Source organism: Mustela erminea, chromosome 7, assembly GCF_009829155.1.
Source record: "Mustela erminea isolate mMusErm1 chromosome 7, mMusErm1.Pri, whole genome shotgun sequence".
Taxonomy (NCBI): domain Eukaryota; kingdom Metazoa; phylum Chordata; class Mammalia; order Carnivora; family Mustelidae; genus Mustela; species Mustela erminea.
Window position 1 is genome coordinate 47,297,027 of NC_045620.1, and position 24,795 is coordinate 47,321,821.

The window sequence follows — 24,795 nt, forward strand, 5'->3', positions numbered from 1 at the left end:
AGTTGAGCTATCTTGATGTTATTTCCCAGGAGAAGAAGAATGGATAGTCAGAAGTTCTCTCTCTCTATATATATATATGCACCTACATTCAGATAAATAGAATTAGACAGAAAGTTATCATCAACTTTGCCTAGCTCTGGTGTTTTCCATACATCAACAGTTGAAAATCTTTAGAGGAGGAGACAAAGGGTATAAGCAATTTCAGGAATGGGGGTGAAAATATGTGTACATCGGTCTTCCTGGCAGGAGGTAAAAATGAAAAAAGACAAGCACCTCAGGCTGTTGGCACACCACAGTTGTTGAAAGCCTAACGGGGCCTGGAAAACTGAAGAAATTACACATGCATAAAGACAGGCTGGCTTGATAATATATCTGCCTTGGTATCTTAAGCTACCTTATTTTCCCCTGAATAATTGCTTCATTTTTCCTTTCCCGTGTGTGCACAGCATCTTGGAAAATAACCAAAGTGCACAGTGTTGTTGATCTCCATTAACGCCAAGAGACACAGTCACAAAGCCTCACTGTGTCCCTTCACTCCAGACTTGATGGAGAAAGAACAAACCCATTTTACAGATGAGGAACTAAAATGCCACTCCTGCACCATGGAAAAGGCATCTCAGTTTACCCTTCATAAAAGCCAAACTGGGAATGCTTTTCAAAGCTGTTGCTTTTGCTTTTGCTTTTTGGGGGGCAGGGGGAGGTGAGGATGGGAACCGGGTGAAATAAGGCCCTCATTTAGAATCTCTTGCACAGGGATGCCTGGGAGGCTCAGTGGGTTAAAGCCTCTGCCTTCGGCTCTGGTCATGATCCCGGGGTCCTGGGATTGAGCCCCACATCAGGTTTTCTGCTTAGCAGGGAGCCTGCTTCCTCCTCTCTCTCTGCCTACCTGTGATCTCTATCTGTCAAATAAAAAAATAAAATAAAATAAAAAAAAGAATCTCTTGCACATCCCTCTAGAATCATCCACTCAAGCTCAGTGAAGATAAAATTCCTCCTCCCAGTTCTCTGAATTGTCAACACAGAAATCCATTCCAAAGAGGAAGCAATCTAGAAAGAGAGTGAGGAGACAGCTTTGCTGTACTCTAAAGATGCTATAAACTTTCCTTGGTACTTACAATTTCCTTCAAGCGGTACTAGATCAAGAATTTGTTTTTGTTTTTGTTTTTGTTTTTTTTATGATGAAAAAAAAAACCCACTGTCATTTACACAGGGTGACAGTTTGAACAGTGAATCAAATTTTCATTTTGAACACATACGGTCACTGTGGAAAAATTACTGGATTATAATACTGTAGAATGCTGGACAGTGTCTAATACATGCTGTGAGAGACCCTCTAATTGTGTCTCTGTCTTCTTATCTACCTTGAGCTGTTCAAAAAAAATTTTTTTAATTTGGAGAACTAAATAAAAAATCAGTAAAGTGAAATTAACATTTGACCCATCACATGCTACTTTTTGCACAGGAAACTTGCCAGGAGAAGGATCTTTGTTCATTCTGTATCTGTTGCAACTTTTCTTGGTTTGAAAATGTTTCAAATTTCATTCCTTAAGTATGTCCTTATTATTTAACAATAAGAACTATATGTCCCTACTCCTTTTTTCTGCCATGTTACTGTACACAAAGAGGACATAATACCAAGGAAGGAAACAAGTTTCTTTTGAAGAAATATGAAAGCAGTTGCTTTGTTATATAACGTGAGAGTGATAGTGGCTTTATGACAAACTCCTTTAAAATAATATCCTTCCACAGATAGAGTGTCAGACACTCTGTTTTGCATAGGACTCCAAGCTGCAGTGGCAACAGTTGTATAGAAGAGGGTGATGTAATGGGGGATCCATCAGAATTGAGTCAGGTGTTCAAATATACTTTATTTTCTTTTCCACAAATTCTACAAAATGGAGATGTGAATTCACACAGGCTCACAGAGTGAAGTTACTTGGTTCTCAATGAAGCCATGGTGTGGTTATTAAAAAGGAACTGTCTGTTCTCGGCCCAAATGATGATTCCTTGTTGAAAGCATCACTTAAAAGTTCAAAAGAAGTATTTGCATCCCAGCCTGGGGAATGTGTTTTATTCCCAATTTACTCACCCCTTTAAAATGGTTAACATTGGCTGTGGACTTACTAGATAGATCAGGAAAAGCATGGGAGCATCTTTGCACACTGTGAAATTATAAAGCCAAAGAACATTTTCTCTCTTTTTGCTTTCCTCTAGGAGTTAGGGAAAGAGTGAGAGGACAGTAGAAAATACACTAGGAGTCTTTTGATTTTGAGGAAAGATAAGCATCCATTTTCAAGGAATTTGAAGAGTGAGAATGCTGGTCTTGAAGAATTTCAAAATTAACTTAAGCCTGATTTAAATACTAAATACTGAGGTGCGATTTCTTTGCAGTTGTGAGTTTCTTTTTCCTATTGAGTAAAAAAGGAAAAAAATGGAATGAAGAAAGGCCAGGGGAAAAGGGGGGAGCAGATTATTAGATATTTTGTTTGATAGCACGCCAAGTAGTTTCCCACTAATGAAGACACACTGGATTTCACAAATTCAAATGTTACTGTCTTAGCTAACAAGTCATGCCATACCCAAAAAACAGGCTTGAATTGATGGCTGATTTTATAAAGATTTTAGGTTAGATAAGAGAACTTTCTGGAAAATTACATAATGGCTTGGGGTGGAATTAAATAATGTGGTTAATTCCATGTCCATTTGGAGCTCATTTATGTTTACATCTTTCTTCTATTTTTGCCCGCTTTCTGCAGCTCCTGTATGCACATACAGATGGTTACATTCTCATACTGGGCACTGAGAGAAGGTCACATGCTTTACATCCATGGCAATTAGTTCCCTTTTTAAAATGGAAAATGTCATTAAGTTCTTGAATAATTCAAGAGTAGAGGTCACAATACAGTGTCCCTTTTGGGGGTCTTTATGGTGCAAATGGCAAAACAAGGCGATCCTATCAGTAAGAGTAGATCTAAGGTTTACAATGTAGCTCTATTTAGTGTGACAGGAAAATTAAATTACAGGAGGCACTCATTCATTGTCACCCGTTAACAGGCTTGGGAAAATTGTGGATCCCTGGGGGCAAATCACTGACAACGTTGGAGGCAAATAATAATATTTCATTTTAATTGGCTGCTGTTTCCTTTGCTTGATTTTAAAAAAAACAAATATAAACATGCCCCCACAACTCTCCTTGGAAATGGGATCCTGAATCTCCAAAACACGACCACAACTTATGGGTAGATTTAAACTCTGGAGAACATGGGTTGTTTACTCAGCCATAGTTTAGCTAGTCTTGATCCAGGGCTTCCGGGAAAAGAAATAAAGGGGCAAGTTTCAAATAAAAATTGGCTTTCGCTACTCCCCACCCCTCCCCTACCAGGGTTCGTGGGACTGGACTTACTGCGTTTCAGGAACAGGGTCTGCCCCTCAAATCTACAAGGATTGAGGAGGAATCCAGGAGGGAGGACCAAGTGACGCGGAGGCCACCAGTTGTCTCCCCTTCCCTGGGGACAAAAATTCAGACCGCCATTGGCGATCCCCGGCCTGACCACGCTTGGGTGTTCGAACTGGGGAAAGCGCAGGCTGCGGGGCGAAATGAACATCCTTGGGGTCATCAAATGAAGTAGAAGTTTTTCCAAGTCCACGCCAGCACATCCAAGTCGTTGCTGGCATCCCCAGCCTCCCCACAGACCCAATTAACACTGCTGGGCATGGCTGCCTGGGTCCTGCTCCTACCCTAGCCACCCTTGACGGGTTCACGCAGAGCGCCGCCGGCGGTTCCACCTGCACGTCCTGCCGCGCAGCGCGAGCCATGCGGGCTCTCTCCGAAAGTGTCCGCGCTTGGCACCTGCTGGAGAGCGCCGGGCGCGCTGGTTTTCTCCCAGGCTGCCGGGAGATGGGGGAGGGGCAGGAGAGGAATAAAGTTTGCAGGCTACTTGGGGTGGGATTGGCCCCATCTGGTGGGTTGGCCACTTAAGGTTTGTTCCCTGCACTTTAGAACTTGGAAAAAGGCAACACTGACCCGCCCCCGTTCCTTCTCCCCACCGCCTATTGCTTTATAGATCTCTTTCTCTTCTAAAAAATAGGTTTTTGACACTTCCCTTTTTCGGCCTCCTCCACGAAGACCCTGGGAAGTCCTGCGTTAACGAAGGGAGCACCGAGAGCGGGGCGAAGCAAGGCGCCACGTTTCCAGCTTCCAGGCTTCCCAGACGTGGGAAAGCCCGCCCGAAGCACGAGGAGGTTCCCGGGGCTTTGCCGGCAGCTCCGCGGACCCAGCGTTCTGGCAGTCCCGGCTGCGCAGACCCGGGGGTGCGGCCGGGAGCCCCAGCACCGCTGCTCGCTATCCTTCCGGACCCGCGCCGCCCGGGTCAGGAGCGCACAGCTTGGTTGGCTTCCGCCCGGCAGTAGCACAAGGTTTCCCCGCCGCTCGCAAGCGGCAAAACCGTGCCCCACAGCCTATGGCTTGGGGCTCATTTCGGAATTGAGGAAAGAGGGTGCCGCTCGGTTTCTGAAGCACTCCCGACTTTAGTAACACTAAGTAAAGGGAGACAATTTTTAAGAAAAAGTTCTGTTCCAACGTGGTTGATGCCTAGGATGAACGATTGATGCCTGAGCCTCAATGTATTTCTAAGAGAAAGAATAAATTTCATAACTGCGGGGGAGTGGCGGGTGGGAGATGGAGGGGAGCAATTTAGGGTTTTTCATTTTCTAAACGCTTCAATTTAAGCAAACACTTGGGGGCTCCAGGCCGCTGTAATTCCAAAGACAATTTTCCCGGTTTTAATTTGATTTGCATTTTTCAACTTTGATAATATTCAATTTCATGGCTGAATACACATGTAAACACTGTTAGGTCGTGTTTTTCGCCCCTTGCACCAAACAGAATATCGCTTATTTCAGAGAGCCATAGGAGGTTACAACCTGCGTCCCAATATCTACGAGTTAGAATTATCCTGAATTATTTTTCAAAACTTAGCATGGCTATGCCTGGGCTCCAGAGAAGGTGAACTATTACAAAATATCTAAACTACTCCCCAGGTGAGGGGAGATCTGCACAAACATTGCAAAAGGAAAGAGGTAAACAGAACAAATTCCTCTTCTACATAGAATCTAGTCCATTTTTACTTGGAGACATTTAAAAATATACTTTATTCACGGGCTTAATCCAAAAATGATCAATGAACTTGCTACCCCAGAAATATTTTCAGTGTAAATTTCATAGCTAGAAAGACAAACTTTGAGAAATACAAAGAAATCATCATTGAAAGGAGAGATTTAATTAACATCATTGAGCTATTTTATCAAGCATAAAATTCAGAGGCAAATATGAAGTGAAATTAGGTAATTAGCTTTAGTCTTAGCCAAGCTGGTATTTAACAAAATAGCATTATCAATAACAATGAAGCTAGAATGCTGTGAGCTGCATGTGAACAGCTACACCCAAGACCGTAACACAAGTGGTCGAGGGGAGGGCACTCTGTTATTCTTCCTTTTCTTCAGGACACAGCATAGACTGTACATGATGCAGAAAAATAGCTGAGTCTTGTCAAATATGCAGATGGTTTGGCACATAATAAATAAATCAAAACCCCAAGTGTATTTTATTCTCCTTCACAAAACTGTACTAGGAAAACGGAAGGGGTTCAAAGAAATGGCATACGTTATTGCTTTGTACCTTATATAATAAAATAGCAATTATTTGCAAAATATCCCTCATTAAAAAAATATTTGCTTAATGTGCATGATTGTGGAACACTCGATATTGTGAAAAATATCTCTATCTGAAGTCCTAAGAATTTACCCATTACAGTATCTATTTTCGTTTGTTTTGTTTTGTTTCCCTAAAAGTGGATGTCTCATGGACAAAATTGGGGACTTAAAAAAAAATAAAAGATATTAGAGTTTTGGCATCTTGCGAAGAATAAAACCAGGTATTAGATCTGTAAGACTTTTAAGAAGCTTTCTGCTGGAGGCTGGCTGATATTGAAGAACTGTATGTGAAGCTGAAGTGATCTAATTTGAAATGATTTTTTCATGTGAAAGGAATTTAAACAAATAAAAACGAATTCCATTTGAAATAGGACCAACTTGGAAAAAGAAAGTTCCTTAATTTTTAAGAACACATTCGTTGCAGGCTGATTGTGTCTAACACCTTCAGAGAAACTGTGCTTTATTTATCATTTGATTCCTTTTTCTAAGAATTATTGAATTTTAAATGGTCATTGTTTAGGATTTGCACTAATCTTTTATATTGTGATGACTGGCAATTATGTCCTTCTATTTATTTTACACAAATAGATGGCAGAGTGCGCACGTTCGACACAATCACTTCAGAGCGAACCTGTTCCTACAGATAGAGCTAAATGAAGGGGACCTAATTAAAACAAATGGTCTATTCAGAGAATTGCAGATTGTGGACAATAGGAAGCATCTTTGTCTTTTACTATTAGTAATTGGAGTAAATGGGGATCTTGCTAAGAACCTCAAAAGTTTGATCATGGGAGTGAGTTTGCTAATTTAATTCGCCTTTATCCCTGAAGAGATCTGTATCCTGGACCCTTCTGTCCAGTGCAGCATTGCAGACAGGGAATCCGCCCCTCAACCCCCAACTTTGTTGAGCTGGGTCTGAGCTGCACCGAGCTTATCAAAGACAACCCAGACCTCGGGAAGCACTGAGGGTGGGGGAAGGGAGGCCAAGGAGGAATAGCCCAAGGAAGTCCCTGGCAAATATTTTAGTCAGGTGGGAACTTTCAGAGGTGGCAGCATGAGGAACCCAAAGGCACAACCCTTTCTCAAGAGCTTTCCCTACAGATTTAGGAACTTGGGAGGCTATGTCCTTTGGGAGAGAGGTGAGTTTTAGCAGGATATGTATAGCCCTACTACCCTGAAAGACCCAGACACTGGGGGTGGGGAGAGAAGCTAGCTGGGGGTGTTTGTTATAAAGGGACAGTGGTCTGACTATCCTTTCCTGATTAACAAGAGTCTGTGGGAGGGGAGGAGTGTGTGTGTGTGTGTGTGTGTGTGTGTGTGTGTGTACACACGCACAAGCTCGATGCACTGCGCGCGCGCCTGTTTGAGACAGAGAGAGAAAAGGAGAGGGATTCAGCTGAACGTAAGGAAGAAATCCCGCAGTTACTTTTAGTTGTTTACTGAGCAAGGACAAAATCTAAACAGCGCTTTCCACAATCAATGAAAGGATCGCCTCGGGTTCCAGAGTTGAGCTCCCTAAATGAGTCTGGCATTCTGATAACTGCAGGTTAGCACCTGAGATCAGCTCCTTCCCACGGCTCGATGCTGGCACGAGATAGGGAAGCATCTTGTTCCTGAGCTCTGGGAAGGGAGAGGCGAGAGGGGGATTTAATTGTTTGGCTGGGTGAATCGAAATGTCCTTTTAAAGCAAAGAAATCAAGAGAGATTGGCCTTTAATTGGCAAACTGCTGGTGGGAGGGGAGTGGTCATTAAATGGAGGGTGGACAAAATATAGATTGGATGTCTGCTCCCTGCATGTCCCCATAAACAGCCAGAAGATTGCATTCGCCCCTTTTCAGACAGTTCTTAGGAGGCTCAGCGCTCAACCTGACTGAGCGACTGTCACTCTGGATGCATTCTCCCCACCTCAACCTAACACCGCAAGTATCCACTTTGGAGTGGAACATGGTTTAATCTAGAACTAATGCAGTTCCCAGAGTCGTTTATTCCATGCCCTAGACATCGTTGTGTGTGGCAATGGCCTTAGAATCCAGTTGTCCAGAGCCTCCCCTCAAATCCCAAACTGGAAGATGATAAGTCTGCAGGAAACCTCACACCATTAAAAACCCTGGAAACCCAGGGGCCTTATCTTCCAGTAAGCTGAAAAGAAAAAAGGAGACCTTTACTCCAAGCCTGTTTTCAAGAGGACCCTGTTCATTTTATACTGTGTCCTCAGGGCCTAGCGCCAGCAAGAGTCAGCCACCAGTTCCTACACACCCATGGGTCCATGTGCAGCTGCTAGGTGGACACTCTCATCTCTCAGACTGCAGGCCTACTGAGTGCTGGGCCGCATCCCATCCTTCCTCTGTGATGGAAGCAGGCCAGTCCTCCTGGGCCAATATCCCATTCAGGGGCAAACCTCTGAGGCCTCTGTTTACCCGGATCTGCATTTGTATATATGTGAGGGCGAGGCAAACTCTGGGGGCTGGGGCCTTGCTCTTCCTGCAGCTGGGCCAGGGGCTGGGACAGCACATGGAAGCCCAGCTGTGTGTGATACATGCATTCCAGCTGTGCTGTCACCTGTGCCATCAGGCCACCAGGTGTGGGTCATGGGGAGGTCAGAGGCAAGAGTCTTTCAGAGCATTCCTGGCCTCTACTCCAGAATCCCCAGTAAGGAATACCACTGGCAGGCTACATCTCAAGAAATAATTTGGCTCTGTGCATTGTTTAAGCCCATGTCAGGTTGTTTTTTCTGCCCTTGACTTTTTTTTTTTTTTTTTTCTCTCTTCCCTGGCATTTTCTCTTTCTGATCACACCACAGAGGCCACCTAGCTTCGGATTCCCACCCCCACCCCACCCCCGCCACCCCACCCCCCACCCCCGCTGTCTCCACCCCTCCAGCCAAGCCCTCGAAGCTTCAGTGAGGTCCAGTCTTGATTGAACCTCTGGCCACTTTGAGAAACCATGGTCACAGAGGAATGCTGTGTTGCTCTGAGAGAGAAAATAAGAATCCCGCCTGATCCCAGACATAACGCATCCTAATCCCTTCTAGGACAGGAGGTGGGGTCTCTGCCATCCTAGCAAGGAGGACCCAGACCTCATTCTTCTGGAGATCTTCCTGTTTCTTTCCAGCCTTCTCCTAACATTCCAGCCTTCCCCTCTACCAACAGCAGCTCACTGTATTCTAGAGAAGACAGGTTTCCTACTACAATGGAATCAGAGAGTTCTGTGCCCAGGGTCAGATGAGGCCACTAGAAGTTAAAAGAATATAAAGTTGCAAGACTTGAGTTCAGTGCTGAGCTCTGAAGTCGGAACAGGTTCCCTCGCTTCTCTCAAACCCAGGTCCATTACCTATTCTACTGGTGGGGCATGGGAAAACTTAAATGAGGTCATGTTCATGAAGACACCTTGCCCAGTGTCTGGCACAGGGGTGACAGTACTCATTGGTGGTTGAAGTAAATACAATTGTGATAAAGAAAAGAGAGGGGTGATGCGTGGTGGGTGGTGGGAGCTGAGAAATATTAAGAAGGTAGGATGAAGGGCACAAGTTTTGCCAAGAAGTTGACTCACTTTTCAGTATAGAGGGTGAATTTTCTCAGCTGAAGTTACAACTTCTTTCGTTTGTGAATGGCTCAGTTGAACATAATTCAGAGTTGCTGGCCAAAGGAAAATACATAATGGGTTGGTCTTTTTTGTTTTAAATTTCTTAGATAGGGTTTTAAAGACAAAGCTTAAGCTTGAGTGGAAGGAGTCCGCATGTTGACATCCTGATTTCTTTGCTAAAGATGCCTCTGGCCTCCATACACAACTCCCTGTGACCCAGGTCCTGCCCTAGCTGACACTGTACCCTGTTCCATCATGGAAATGACATATAAGCATCCTCTGCCCTTTCCAGTTCTCCAGCCACCCACGTCCTGCTTTAAGTCCTGTCAAGCCTTCTCCTCCAAACACTTCTCAATATTATGTGTCCACTTCCAAGTAATGTGCTTTTAACAACTATGTCGTCAGATTAGCAATGTGTGTTCTTTTTCATATGAGCAAAAATTTCCCAACAAAATTCATTATATAATTATGTCTGCTTTGTGAAAGAGGAAGGGATAATGGATTGAGATCATCTTTCTAATGAGATAACAAGTTGAAAATCACATGCACACAGTCCTGTTTTGATTTGCTGGGGTCATTACCAACCCTGGCCCAAAAACATCCCTGCTTATTCTTGAACCCTGTGGCTTTATTCTTTTCAGATAAATGAAACAATAGAAAAGCTGATTTACCTATGCAGGAAGTCAAGCCGAAGCAGAATCCTTTCTTCAAAGAGAAATGAACCACAGCAAACAATTTCCCCTTCTTAAGTTCTAATGGCAAGAAAAACTCCAGTATTTCTTCCTCACACGTGTTGGTGATGCTGAAATTTTCCCTCTCCGTTTAGTTGATGTGTTAAATTTAAATAAATATGATGATGCTGGTATGGTGTCCTGACATCAGAGAGAACTTTCCTGCCTCTAATTAGCTTCAAGAGGGGGGTAAACCCCAGGCCCTTATTCCAATGAGAATGTGAGACCTCTACTTTTGCATGAATGAAAACAACTTAATTTGTGTTGCTTCTTTTAGCAATCCAGCTCTCAGTTGTGTTATCTGACAGTAAAATATCGTCCCTTCTTTGGTGGGGGGGGGGGCATAAGAAAAGGAGAGGAGGAAAAGAAAGAGAAGGAGGAAAGGGGGAAGAAGCGGAAGGGGAAGAGGAAGAAGGGAGAAGTGTAAAGGGTAAGTTGTCAAAGCATTTTAATGGGAACCTGGTGAGGAGGACGAAGGCATGTGTGACTAGTTCAGGTCTTGCTGGCAGTGAGCTCAGAGCTCTGAGGAACATCCACCCACTGATGTGAAAAACAAGCCAAGTATTGTGACGATGTGCTTGTAAAACATCCCTGCTCTCTCTACCTGAGCAGGAGATGGACTTCGGTGGCAGCTTCTTCTGCAGAGGATATACAAAGAATCCGGAATGAGCCCCTGGGTGCAGGGGCTGAGGGGGAGGGGAGACTAGGAATCACCTCCAGTCTGGCAATAGGGACCACGATGGAATGACAGCTTGTAAAATAAGCCTCCATCAGTCTCCCAGGAGACAGCCGGCTTCAACTTGGGTGTTCCCCGCTTGTTAGCCTCAGTCATAATTGGTCTCTCCTCCCATCCCACGTTGTTGGTTTTCTGTGTGTGGCTTTTGGTGTGAGCGTGTTAGGTCATCAACAAATACAATGGCGGGAGGGGGCGAGGGGGGACACACATGATTGTTTTAAAGAAGAAAGGAGAAAAAGGATAAGAGAGTGGGCAGGAAGGCTGCGAACAGAATGGGGAAGATGCCCCAGGATTTAGGCTTCCGAGGCAACCTCTGGAGAGCTCTGGGGTGGGGAGCTCCCTGGGAGTTTTGACAAAGGGAGAAGAAGCCCCCTGGAGGTGGGGACCCTGCTGAGCTCCATTGGCTATGAGCATCTATTCTGTGCAATTTTGTTTGCTTGTTTCTGGAGGTGACTGCAACACCCTGCCCATATCCGGTGAATCTCATCAAAAAGGAGTTTTTCAAAAAGACCCAATGGTGGTGGCATGCCCTAGGAAGGATGTAGTCTGAAGCCAAGGGCCTAAAGCTCAGCCCCAGGCCCTCCAGGGACAAGCAGGCACACAGGCACGTTTCAGTCACCCTTTCTCCATCTATTTCTTTTTAAAGTTTCTCCCACTCTCCTCATGATTTTTTTTTTTTTTTTCCTCTCTCCTTCCCTCATGTTTCTCCTCTTCTCAGAGGAAAACTCATCCTGGGCAGGGGGCTATGAGAAATTTGTTATCTGAACTCTGTAAAGCTGAGAGTGGTGAAGATACAGCACATTGGTTTTGCTCAAAGGGGCCATGGAAGGTTCTGAGAGCCTCAGACATTTCGTTACTATAAGAATAACTTTGGATGGGGGAAGGGAGCAGCAGAAATGTAATGAAAATCAAGTCACAACTTTGGGGAAGTTTTTTCTTGTGTTTGTGTTTCTGTTTTAATTTTGCTCCATCAACCCTTGGCAGACTGGGGTTGCCATGGTGCTGTGGCCAAGGCTGGTTTCCACAGTGTCTCTGACCCAGCAAAGGCATTTGGGGTCTCAAATCTTGCTCTTCTGCTACAGCAGGGACAGCAAATTGGGGGTGGTGGCTCTGAGGGGTGTGTGTGTGTGTGTGTGTGTGTGTGTGTGTCTAGGGGCCTTTTCTACGCTGCAGGACTTGGTGCCCACAAGTCTGTGGGCATTAGCTAGCACAGACCGTCCTGCAATGTCCAGGCCCATGGTGGGTGGGTGACTGTGAGAATGCTCCCTGTCCTATCGCCTCTGGCAGGGTGAAGATTCACAGCCAGAAAAGGCCCAGTCGCTTCCTCTGGACGTTCTGGTTTATACACTCAGGACGACGTATCTGCGCACCTCACCTTCAAAGCCCTCAATACCTCCAGACCCCACGCTTAGGAGAATGCGCTGTCCCTGAGAAAACCAGTTACCCCGAGGTACCTCCAGGTACCTTCTTGAACAAACACCTGTTCTATGCCTTATTAAGCCTCATCTCTTGCTTCTCCCCACCCCACCCCTACATTAAAAGCCCCCCCCCCCCAAAGCACTGAGGACCGGCTTTTCTTTATAAAGCCGGGAGGGAAGGCAGGCGATAAAGATCAGGCGTTTAAATTGGCCATTTGGAAGATTACATCTCTTCAGCGACGGTCTTTCTTTCAAAACTCGCACTGAATTGAGGGCCGCGGCTACTCCGCGCCCGGCTCTCAAAGGCCGGACACCTTTTCATTCGGCCGTGAGTGGGCTGGGCTGGGTGACCTGGAGCCATCAAAGGCCCGAGGGAAGGCCGTTAGGCTACACTCGTCTAATGACAAGTAATTGACGGATTCGAGGCCGCGCATTACCAGCAGAACGGTGAAGCATTAATTATTTAAAAACGATTAGTCTAGGCGTATGTCCTGCAGGCGTTCTATCTTGTTTAGGGAAGATAACCGTCGCGAGCCGGAACCCGGGCGTGGGAGCTCGGCGGGCGCTCTCTCTAGCCCGCCGCGGGTGAGGTGGACAAAAGTGCCAGGGCCGGGGCGCCAGGGAAGGCAAGGAGGGGGCGCCTGTGCTCCCCACACAGAGGTGCCCACAAAACTGACCCTGCCAATCACAGGGACCTATTTCTGCCCTTTTGAGTTCGGGATCTGGTGATTCCGGGGCAGACGGGAAGAGAGCTTGTCTCTCCGCCTGGCGAAATACCTAGAAGTCTGCGCGGGCTTTAAAAAAGGCCGGATGTCCAGCTCTTTAAAGCAAACACCCTAGGGGAAATGCAAATTTCAGGGAACACCTGGTAGACTCCAGAGGAAAGATACTTTTTCAGTACCCTATGCCCTGCCCTGGGACCCCGGGTTCCTGCAGTTTCAACTGGCAGCTTTGGAACTTTTAGCTTTTCGGAGCCGGTGCCTTCCCGCCCGCGGCAGTTAAGATGCGATTGGTTCTGTTCGGCCCTCCCAAATCCCGTCCTCCCTTACCGCAGCGCACCCCTACGCCGGACAGCCTCTGGGAAAATGGAGATAAATGGCCTAGTGGCCTGTTTCTCTCCCCTCCTCCACACCCGGGGTCCCGCTTGTAACCCGCTAGGCTTCCGAACCTGTCTGTAGCGGTGCGCGCCTGTGCGTAAAGGGCACCGGCCGCTTCTTGGAGCAAGAACGAAAGTTGACTCCTTTCTTGGAAAGGCCCTGTCCCTCCCCTGATGCCTCGCGGCGTCGACCCCCACTGCGCCCGGTTTAGGGACTTGAGGCAAACGCTTAGACCAGACTGGAACCCAAACGCCAGGTTTTGGGGGAGGACTTCGCCACTCTCCGGCCTCTGCCCCGCAGCGATCCGGTACCAGCCCTCCATTTCCCGCTGCACCCACCCCAGACTCAGAGGCCAGGAGTGTTCCACTCCCACCCTTTCACTGTCCTTGGGAAACGTGAAGCCGTCGGATCGAATCCCCAGCCCAGAGGCGATGCAGGAGTCTGTCCTGGCTTCCACAGCTTCAGGGCCTCAAGAAACTCTGCATGCTCAGACCCCAGACTGAGTCTGTTTGCAACTCTTCACCCCTTCATCCACCCACACCGTGCAGTCTCAGAAATCCCCGGAAAAAAAAAAAAAAAAAAAAAAAAGCCATCTCCCAAACCCCAGGTCTCTTCACCGACTTAGTTTCTCACTCCCGAACCCCCAACACCTTGCGTTGGAGCTTTTAGAAGGTTAAGGGACTGGCTGGGGGAGGGGAAGCGCGCGGACGGGAATGGGGGGCGGACGCTGCCCAGGGGACCTGGTTATGGCCCCAGAGTGGGCGCGCTCCCTACCTGCGGTGTGGCGGGCTGGCGGCGGAGCGTCCAGCTCGCGGAGGGAGGCGGCCAACTGCTCCGAGCCGAGGCATCTCCGCATTTATTTGAGCTCAAACCGAGCGACTGTTGACTTTAGCACACAAAGCAAAGATTTCACTGCCCGCTAGTTTAAAAATGAATATTTTACCAAGATATCGATCAGCGTTATAAAATTCAGTTAAGTACAATGGGATCCTAGCAAAAAAAAAAAAAAAAAAGAATAATAAAGGAGGGGGAGGCAATATAATATCTGTGCAAATTTGCTGAAGTGTGACGTGGCATGGAAAGTTTACCCTCCTGGAATTCGGATCTAGAATGTTTTTTTCGGTTGTTTACTGACTTTGTTTATTCACAGATCACGGTTGCTTAAACCGACGCGCGGACCGCGCGGGGAAAGGGAAGAAAAAGAGAGAGAGGGAGGAAAAAAGAAACGCCGCACCCTACAATACTTAGAGTTGGGGAAAGCGGGAGGAGGACGAACTGTGAGCTAGAGAGCTTGGAGCCCGGCTGGGGGAGGGGTCTGAGGCGGGCGGGGTGGGGGCGGTGTGTGTGAAAGACACCAGAAGCGCAGAAAAGCCTCCGAAAGCGCCCCCTCTCCGACATCCTTTTTATGTATTCGGACAGAACTATATCTTATCGGCCGGGATCAGTGGAGGGGGGAGCGCTAAGTAGTTTAAAACGACCCTCGCACAATGGGCGTGCGATACGAAACATAGCAGGTTAGGGCAGCGCTTTCAGCCTCCATTGTCCCCCACTCGGCCCCCGGCCCTGCCTCTCCGCTCCTTCGCCACGGGAGCCTTTTATGTGATAATGAAACACATTTCAGGCCGGGCTCACGACGTGTGTGTCCTTGCCAGGGGGAGAGACGGGCCTGATTGCTGGCTGTGGCCTCCGGATCCCCCCCACCCCTCCCCAATTTCTCTTCCTTGTGTTCCTGGGACAATGTGGCATGTTAAAAAGGGATTTGGAGCCTGGGCGGGGGGGGGGGGGGGGTGCTGATGCGAGGGGAGGGCAAACCCCCTCAAGCGCGTGGGAAGGCCAGGGCTTGAGGGTGCCGAGACCCCGCAAGGTGGCAGAGGGCGAAGGGGGGGGGGCTGTCTCCATGTCTCCAGAGTAGGGGCGAACCTGGGACACTCCAGGTTTGGGTGCTCAACAAGCCCAAAAATCTAGTCCTTGAAAACAGGGTCCTGGGCTGTGAAACTTTGAGGCAAAAAGTCCTGCTTCAGAAGCCTGTGCAGGCGGTAATCGTCCACCTTAAGATAGCTGTGAATGGCACATCTCTAAGTCTGCGGGGACACTGGCTCCTGCCCTCATCCCGCCAGATTGTAGGCCCGCACATGGCCCAGGCAAAGTCAAAACCGGGTCCGTTTTGCCCGCCCAGGCCGTGCTTCGCCTGGCCTCTCGGGTAGCCTGTTCAGTCCGGTTGGCTGCCTATTTAGGGAGGCTTCACAATCTGTGGGGAGATACAGCAAGATTTGTAAGAATCTATTCTGGTCTTTCTTTATACTTTTAGATTTTTCATTTAACGTTCACAAAACACCTCCTTATACCCTTGGCCCTGCATTCCTGAATTCCCAGCCTGGGCTAATTGTCGACTGTCCAAAGACGGGGTTGTTTGTGGAAAGGGTGGAGTAAACAGATCTACAGACCCTGGGCTCTCACCATTGGCCAGGGTCACTTGACAACCTCAACCCCAAATATACCTTATTTTATAAAGGAGATTTAGACCATCACCTTGAGCGATCCCTTTAAACACCAATTCCAGGAGAAATTCTGTTTCTCTGAATCAGGTGCCACAGTGGGAGGAGGTGGTCCCGAAAATCTCACTGCTCTCTGGCTACAGTTAGGTCTACCAAGGCTGGGCAGAACATCTAAATGGAGGAGGGTAGGATAGGGTGGTGGAGGCTAATGGGAGCCCTGAGGCTTAGGATCTACGCAGAGTTCCAGTTCTGTAGGAGGGTAAAGGGGTGCCAGAGAAGCAGAGATGAAAGTGGTGCACCAGGAATTTGCAAATCCAATCTGGGACTCACTGACTTGAAGGGAGGCCTAAGATTGGAAATACAGTAAAATACAGGCTTCGCCCCAGAGAAGTCAGCTTCCTGGGGCCCAAGAGACATCAACTACATTGTTCCTTCACATGACCCAGATGGGAAATTAAGATACATGTTTTCTCCCAACTTTATACGTAAACCTGCATCAAACCCGGGAATGGTCCACCTTGGATCTGTGTGAGTCAGTGTGTGTAAAGATCAACTCAAAACTCCAAAAGCAATCATAAATAATATTGAGTTCTATTTAATGATGTTCTTGCTTAAGTGTTTAGGGGTAGGTGTACTGATGTCTGAAATTTACTTTGGAATGCATTTAGGTCTATGGCCATACCATGCTAAATGGGCTTGATCGCGTTTGAAATGCACTTAGAAAAAAATAACCTGAATTGATCAATGGAGGTGCAGACAGCTGGACAGATATGTGATATAACAAGAATAGTGAAACAATAGCTGTTGGATCTGGGCAATGGGCACATGTGTGTTTTCTGTAAAATCTGTTGTACTTCAGTGTGTCTGAAAGTTTTAATAATAAAATGTTAAAACAACAACCATCATGCCCCCCCTTCACCAAAATAAAATGAAATCTCCAACCAGACAGGATCCCCTTCCCCCCACTGTTAAATAATTTCTGGACCTGTTTATTTTTCAAGTCAGGCAAAAGGAAAAAAAAAATCTTGAAGATTCAAGGGGTAAAACTGGCAATAACACTTTAATATAGATTTGTGGAACTCTGGCCCTTCCAGCCAGAACACACATTTATAAGCCATAAATAAAACACGCAGAAACCATAAATTAATCAGACCCGAGACCTGGATTTCACCGTGTCAAGAATGGGAATGCATTTTTTTTTTCTTGGTCATTTACAACAGACCCTTACATCTTTTTTTGTTTTTTTTTCCTTTTTAAACAATAGTACAACTCTGCTTCTCTGTTAAAACTACATGGTTTTACACTGAATCACTCACAAAAGTTTGTGGGGTTTTGTTTTTGTTTTTTTGTTTTTCATTTTTTAATAAAGTAAGACATCCCTGCAACAGCAGCAATGGAGGAGAAAGACAACAACAACAAGAAAAAAATCAGAACTCGCAAATGCTTAAAGAAGCAGGTGTCTACACAGTAGTAGAAACCAGAGGCTTTTTGCTCTTTTCTTCCTCTCTTCTGTTTGTTTGTTTTTGACTATATCCCTTTTTGCCTTCCCTCCTTATACAGAATAATAGATATCAGTGTGGCCCCTCTGTTTGGGAGGGGGAGCTGCTGAGGGCGAGGGGAGGCTGCTGTCCTGGGGGTGAGGAGGTAATGGATTTCTTCTCCCTTGGATCTCTCCAGCACCCCTTCCTCAAACTCTCCACCCCACTTCCTTTTTTCTTGTCCTTGTCCCAAGCTACCTGGCTCCAGCATCTTCTTAAGAGGAGTTCATTATGGGCCTTGAGTACACTCCCTGGTAGTAGGAGGTGTCTGCGGCCAGTGGCGAGGCATCCAGGCCCGCTTTGTTCGTGACCGGGCCCATGGCCAGGCTACCCGGCATAGGGGAACCATAGCCAGGGTAGTGCATCACCTGTTCATAGGCCTTGAGGTCCATTTTGTGGGGCTGGTGGTGGTGGTGGCTGTGGTGGTGCTGCTGCTCCGAGGACATGAGGTTGTTAATGGAGAAGGGGTGGTTGAAGGCGTAGTGGTGCTCGGGCTTAAGGTGAGCCTCCGGTGGCAGACCTGGGTGATGGGGAGGGCCAAGCAGGTGGGCCGCAGCCTGCTGCTGCTGCCCTGGCGATGGCGCCGGCTCCGGGGGGCTCAGGGCCGCAGCCGGCGTCCCCTTCAGCTCCCCCAGGGCCCCTCGCTTGTGCTCCTGGCACGGAGAGGCGCTGGAGTGGGGCGACTCGGTGCCCGCTGGAGTCTCAGAGGCCGGCCCGGCAGTCTCCCCTAGCTGACCCTGCGAGGCCTGGGCCCCAGCGGCGGCCTTCTTGCCACTGCCCGTGGTGCCTGAGGCTTCCTTCAGGGCCAGCTGCTTCTCACACTTGAAGCGCTTCTGGCGGCGCAAGTAGCAGCCATTCTCGAACATGTTGCCCGAGTCGGGGTGCAGGGTCCAGAAGGAGCCCTTGCCGGGCTTGTCCGGGGAGCGCGGCACCTTGAGGAAGCAGTCGTTGAAAGACAGAGAGTGGCGGATTGAGTTCTGCCAGCGCTGCTGGTTCTGCCGGTAGAAGGGGAAGAGGTCCATGATCCACTGGTAGATCTCGCTCAATGTCAGCATCTTGTTAGGGCTCTGCTGGATGGCCATGGTGATGAGCGAGATGTAGGAGTAGGGCGGCTTGGCGTGCGTGTAGCTGCGCCGGTAAGTCTTGGGGTCGCGCGCGCGGCTCAGGCCCGCCTGCCCGTACATGGGGCTCATGGAGTTCATGTTGGCATAGGGGGTCAGGCCGCCCATGGCCCCGGCCGCCTGTCCCCCGAGCGGGCTGAGGCTGGGACTCAGGTGCGGCCCCATGCCCGCCACACCTGCCGCCCCGGCTGAGCCACCCATGCTCGCCATGGCGCCCGCCCCGGGGGACATGCCGGCCAGGGACGGGCTCATGCCCGCGCCCACGTACGAGGACATGTTCATGGAGCCGGCGCTCATGTTGCCGGAGCCGCTGCCCATGGCGGCCGCGGACATGCTCATGTAAGTGTTCATACCGTTCATCCCCAGGCCGGCGTTCATGTTGCTCACGGAGGAGTAGCCCTGCGGACAGAGCCCGGGGAGGGAGGCGCACAGGGTTAGCATCGAAACTAGAGCGTGCCCTGACCTCCCACCCACCGGGCTAGCCCAGGCCCCCGCCTTCGAGGAGGCCTCTGGGGAGTCCTTCCCCCGGCCGGCCCCCTGGGCCCCGGACACCGAGTCCGTTTCACCCGGAGACAGCCGGGATCGTCCAGGAAGAGTTGGCCAGCAGGTTGCTGCTGTTTGCATGTGGCTTGGATCCTAGCCCTTCTGCCCCTTGCTCAGATTCTAAAGCAAGGGTCCCCCGGAGCACCCCTAGATCAGGCACCCCAAATGCATCTCCTTTCCTCAACTCTCAGGCCAGCATACTGAGATTGAGCATACACCGTGGCCTCGGTCGCGGCCTCCGACCCTAGTGAACAACCTGTGGGTCACAGCCTAGGGCGCCCAGCGGCCTCAAGCGGAGATTGTTCCAGGCTTCTCCGTTCATCCTTCCTCTTGGGACCCCATCCTTGGCCCCAGGGGAACCAAAACCCAGTGCCTGCGCAGAGTTTGGGGCCAGCTGGAGGCACTGAGTTGAGGGGCAGGGAGGAGACCGAAAACCGAACTACAGGCGGCTGGGCTTTGCAGCCACAAACTTTCTTTCTCTTTGTCTCTAGTCTTCGAATTTGCCTCTACTTCAGCCCCCAACTCCTATCCACCTTCTCTCCAGCTCCCCACCCCCTCGCCGGCCGACCTCCCACCCCTCCCCAGCCGCGCGCTGCCAAACATAACTCTGTTAGGATAGTGCGTGGCTCGGCCACGAAGAGGATTTGGAGGCGCCGCAAGTCAATATTTGATCACAAAGTTAATATTATCTCAAGGCTAACAGTGTGTCGTATAAAAAAGAGACCCATTTGAGTCGAAGGAGGGTGGAAAAGGCGGCTGCCCAGAGCGGCTGGGGGTGGGGGGCGGGTGCCGGCGAGGGAAACGGTCCTGAAGTTGGGGAACAGTGCGAACGCCACCACCCCACTTCCCCCTGGAAAAGGCGAGTGCCTACCTCCGGCTCGGCATAGTAGCTGCTCCAGTCGGACGGCTCGTGCCCTTCCATCTTCACCGCTCCCAGCATACTGGAAGCCGAGTGCATGGCAGTTTAAAATTTAACAGCCACAACAAACGACCAGCAATCACCCCCCACCCCCACCCTCTTAAAAAAAAAAAAAAAAAGTCAGCCAAGGCACCGTCCCCTCCCTCCCTCTCTCGCACTCCTTCTCTCCCGTTCCACTCCCTCTCTTTCCCTTGGCCTGCCGGAGGCGGTAGTTGGAACGGGCGGGAGGGGTCAGCCACGGGAGGAGGGGGCCAAGGATGGGAGGAGGCCCGGACCCGAGCCCCGCTGTAGGGAGCGCCCGCCGCAGCCGCCGCCGCGCTTGCGGGCTGCCGGGCGGAGGCCGAGGTTGGCAGTGCGAGCTGCCCGGAGGCGGCGGGAAGCGCTCGGCGCGGGGGCGGGTGGGGGGGTGGAGAGAGGGAGGAGGAGGAGGAGGAGGAGGAGAGGAGGAGGAGTAGGTGGAGAAGGAGGAGGAGGAGGAGGTGTGGACCGCGGAGCGGACAAGTGCCGCAGTGACGTGGGCGGCTGGTGATATAGCGCGGCGCGCTGGCGCGGGCCTCCAATCCCCAGACCCGGGGCAGCCCATTTGAATAATCAGCTCACACCTAGGTGAGAGGGAGCCTCGGCAGGCGCCCGGCACCTGCCCCTCCGCGCCCGGCGCCCGCCCCAATGCCGCCGCGCCCGCACCGGTGCCAGGCCAGGCGAGCGGGGCGAGTGGGCGAGCAGGCTCCTTGCTCCAGCCCCCATCCCCCCCCCCCCGCCCCGTGCGCGGGGAGTGCCCGTGGGAGGAGGGACCTAGGAGGAAGCCACCCCAGTAGCGGCCCAAGGCTCTGACCGCCGCCCGGTCCCCTAGCGCCCGGCGCCTAGTGCGCCTGTCGGAGGGCGAGCCCGGCCTCCGCTCCCGGTTGCCCCTCCGCAGAGCCTTAGAAACGTCGCATTCACTCATCCCGGGTTTCTTCGCTCTCAGTGCTCATTCCCTGTCAAAACGACAAGACGGTGACAGAGCCAATTTGCAAAGCGCTGTCGTATTTAGAAAAACTGTGTACACACCTTGAACTCGCCTGCCGCTGCTCCTGGGACGCCCCTCCCTGTTACAGTTCAGACCCAAAGCGGCTCGGGAAGGCGTGCGGGGCGCGCTTTCTCCTCCTCCGAGCCCAGCCTTCAGCTACCGGCTGGGGAGTGGCTGTCGGGCAAGAGCACTGTCCGATCGCCGAGCGCCCCGCGCTCGGCCCCCGCCAGCTGCAGTCGACGGTTGGGAGACTGCTATTTGTCTCTGACATTCAGGACGCCGTGTTTCAAGGTTACTTTGCAGTCACAACCGAGGTGCCCACAGCATTTCGTAACTAAAACAAACAGGGCAGGAGGTGGAGGGTGAGGCGGGAGGAGAGAGGGGAATAAAGGAATCAATAATGGGACACATGGAATTTACTTCAGGAAGGTCTCTGTTCTCTGCTTTCTTGAGGGGCTCTTCTGTAAGAATTAGAAGCCCAGCAACCATATACTTCCTTTTTATTTTTGCTACCGCTTCTGGGTTCAGCTTATCATCTGTCCTGGGCCAGCTACCAACACCTTAAGTGAGCCCAGATTGCAGGGTTTGGGGCTATTGCAGGTGTTTGATGTGGACTTCTTTTCTTGGTTCTAAAAACAGGCTGGGCCATGAGGATTCAGCCCCGTCCCCTCACCACAGAGATAAAGAACAAATAGGAAATAGTGGGTATCTGGTCCACTGGCCAAAGTGATGGGTAATGGTGTCAGAAGACAGGAGCTGAGCACCGAGAATGGAAGGACTGTATGAGGGTCAGTCTAGAAGGACAGCGAGGAAGAGCAGTCCATGCAGGGAAGACACCCTTTCCTTCCCACCCCCCTCATCCCAGGCCTGCATCTCTTTGAACCAGATGCAGTCGCTGGTACCACCTTTTTTGCTGAACCTCAAATGGTTTGACCCATTCATAGTGAAGGGGTTAGAGAGTGCCAGGGTAGGATCCCCCAAAGCTGAAGTCTGAATGGCTTTCAAAGCCCTGCGCAGCCCAGAGGGCTCTTGGGAGAGGCAGGCCAGCCCGGTGCACCTAGGAAGTATGTTGTGGGGTATATGCACACTTAGTGTATGTGCGTGCTGGGGAGCCCAAGAGACAGATTCCCGGCATCTCTCACCGGGTCTCAGAGCACGAAGGGAGCAATTTAACTGTTCTCCCCAGGGCTTGGGGAAGAAGGGTGCGCACTGGCACTCAAGAGGTAAGTTGCTTGTGTGTGTGTGTGTGTGTGTGTGTGTGTGTGTGTGTGTTTTAAAGCTTTCTGCAGAGGATCAGAGCAGAAACGCAGCTGTACACATACACACACACCTCAAAACACTTTGTCAATTCCACACACACCCACACACCCCTGCCCAGGGAGCGCTTCTCAAATTCAGTAAAAAAGAGACGCCCAAACAGACAAACCTGCGAAACGACAAGACACATAGCTTTCTGGTGTGTATGGAGTTGAAAATTCTGGTTAACCTAATCTTTCCATGTGTGTATGTATTCCATTTCCCTTTCTCTTTTTGGTCCTGACTGAAACTATGGTTCTAGAAATTATTCCACGAGCAGAGGAGCGAAAGGGACCTAGAGAGGAGGTCCGGGGGAGGAAGGAGCGCTCCCTTCCTAAAGAGCGAACCTTTCAAGTTCTCGCAGGGTCGGTGGTCGGGATTCCGGCGCACCGGGAGCGCTCGCCCCCGGCTCCCGCAGTGACAGGACGCCCCCTATCGGCCGCGCGGTCCCTGGGCCCGACCCGAGCCCTCCTTACCCCTGTGCTCCTAACCCCGAAACCCAGGTGCCTGGCCACCTTTTCCCCCGCCTCCCAGATGCGGGGTTGGCATTTGCTCGGAGACCCCCGAAGTTCTGCACAAACCCGAACCGCCTCCTGCTTCCTCGGAGGCGCCCAGGGCTCTGGTCGGGTCCGAGCCGCCAGTACGGGACACTCCCGAGCACGCTTCCGCTCGGAGGAAGGCGAGGGCGGCCTGCAGAGCGCTCGAGGCACCGACTGCACGGAGCAAACAGACAGGAACGTTCACACAGCCTGAGGTTCGCTTTCCGTCCCCGGCGCGGAGGTCTTTGGAGGCGCTACCTCCCCTGCACACTCCTGGTCCTCCCCGGCAGCTTCGGTTTCTAAAGGTTTATTCAGAGCGTCTGGCACGAAAGCCTCAGGCTGGAATGCTGTAAATTGCTCTGAGAGCTTCTCTCCAGGAAAAAGTTCGCGGGTAACTCGGGTTGAAAACAGATGTTTCCCCTGATACCTCCTTAGTTTAAATGCTACCTAGGACCGAGACCTGCAAAATTTTCCTTTGCCCGTGTCCTCCCCGTTTTCCTTTCTTTTCATTCGGCGCTGCCCCGTTTCAGTATAAGGCCTCCTTGTCACTGACGGCTACGCTTGGGGATAGCACACGGTTTATATTCTGATGCTCCCCCAGCGGATTTGACTTGGGCTCAAATCTGGGCCTCCTCTGCTCTTGCTGGGAGAAGACGCTACTATCCTGCATTTCCCTAGCAAAACCCCTTTCACCTGGGGGCTTTTTCTGTGCTCTAACACTAGCCTCTGGGGAAAGGGATACCAAATTCCCTAAGAAATAACCTCTAAAATACCAAGGATGGGGGTCGGGATGTGGTTGGCATTTGGCTCATCGATTCTACAATTCCTGAAGCCCTTCAGAGAATAAAGGTCCAGGGCAGGCCTTGCTTCTAGGGCATTATCAGGCTGGTCTGCAGGTGAGATTAAGATAGAGGAGAAGGAAAGGTGACTGCACAGTTTTGTGGAAATACACTTTTTACTTTTAAATAAGTTTTCGACTTGGCAGAAATCAGATGCTTACAGCTCTCAAAATGGAATTTTCAGGGTGAATCTTAGGTCTTCATAAAGAAAAGGCATATAGTTATGCCAAAGGTTACAATCATCATTTCACTTTCTGCGGGTGGGTTGTTATTTCTGAAATTTTATTTAAAGAAACCTGACCATCAAAATTAGTCTATTTGGTGCTGAACACAACCTCAGATACTCTTTTGCTGGCTTTCATATTTCCTTGATGGCCCAAACCACCAGTTGTTTATGGAGAGGTCAATCAGAAAGTTAATTAGCTAAGACTATGTTATCAAAGGAGATTTATGTGAAGATTGAAGAAAAGATTAAGCATGTCCTAGTCTTCAGAAACACATGCATACACACAGAGGAACATGCTGATAAAAGTGGGGAAAAAAAAGCATAAAGCAACAGTACACGTTCAATATGCAATGCCCCTGGATACAATGTAATCTTGCTCTCCTGGGCAAGATTCACAGGAAAAGATGGGAAAGAAGTAATAACAAATAAGGATAAAATAAAATGAAATAAATATGGTGTTTATATGATTTTTGAGTGGTACACTCATATGTTCAATCTACATCTTTTCTGCAGTATAGCTGTATCGTTTTGTATTATTATTTATTATTTGATTATTAAAATGTTTAAATTATTCTAAGGTGAAATATGTAATAAAATATTAGATCTGATGTCAAGGAAACTTTCACAAACTAACTTAGAGCTATTCCTTCAATTCTCACACTGAAAAGGAGATGGATGAAGGCACCGTTCAAATGAACCAAAGGTTTGAGTTCGGAAAAGCAAACCAATATTATTTTTTCTTACCTGTCTCAGAAAGTGGGCTGTGCCCCTCCTTGAATTGAGGGAAGGAGAGAAGTAATAGTCATGCCAGCCACAGATGGTGACTTCCTAGCATGGCACAAGAGAAGAAAGAAGACAGTCCTTGGGGTGCTACTAGAATGAATTTGGCACCTGGATCTCTCTCTCTCTCGTTACATGTAATGTGATTGCTGTTGGGAGGTTGGTGCAGTTATGGATTGTTCCTCTTTTATGGGCTTTCCAGTAGTTGGATTGAGCA

General features: G+C 49.6%; 1 protein-coding gene and 1 long non-coding RNA gene across 4 annotated transcripts in view; both read right to left on the reverse strand.

Moving 5' to 3' along the window:
* LOC116595337 overlaps nt 1–14,238 on the reverse strand; it is a 32,539-nt gene extending 18,301 nt beyond the window's left edge. The window contains exon 1 of one of the 2 annotated variants that reach the window (XR_004287622.1): nt 14,051–14,238. This is a non-coding gene — a long non-coding RNA (uncharacterized LOC116595337). The remainder of the gene's footprint in view (nt 1–14,050) is intronic. The other variant, XR_004287623.1, reaches the window with a different exon arrangement.
* Nucleotides 14,239–16,812: 2,574 nt separating this feature from the next.
* On the reverse strand, nt 16,813–21,173 carry FOXA2 (forkhead box A2). Of its 2 annotated transcripts, XM_032351567.1 has the most exons (3): nt 20,940–21,173; nt 19,845–19,914; nt 16,813–18,829 (listed from the first exon to the last, which is right to left on the reverse strand). In XM_032351567.1, exons 2-3 carry the CDS (start codon nt 19,911–19,913, stop codon nt 17,525–17,527), a joined length of 1,374 nt encoding a protein of 457 aa, XP_032207458.1. In that variant the 5' UTR covers nt 19,914; nt 20,940–21,173; the 3' UTR covers nt 16,813–17,524. The 2 variants fall into 2 exon arrangements, with proteins under 2 accessions (XP_032207458.1, XP_032207457.1); XM_032351566.1 differs by lacking the exon at nt 20,940–21,173 and having other exon boundaries at nt 19,845–19,949.
* Between the last annotated feature and the right edge of the window lie 3,622 nt (nt 21,174–24,795).

Bases quoted from the DNA above. Each gene is read 5' to 3' on its own strand.
- FOXA2 (XM_032351566.1), bottom strand. From the start codon at position 19,931: ATGCACTCGGCTTCCAGTATGCTGGGAGCGGTGAAGATGGAAGGGCAC. The intron at 18,830-19,844 runs GTAGGCACTCGC...CTCTGTCCGCAG, and splicing joins GCTACTATGCCGAGCCGGAG to GGCTACTCCTCCGTGAGCAA.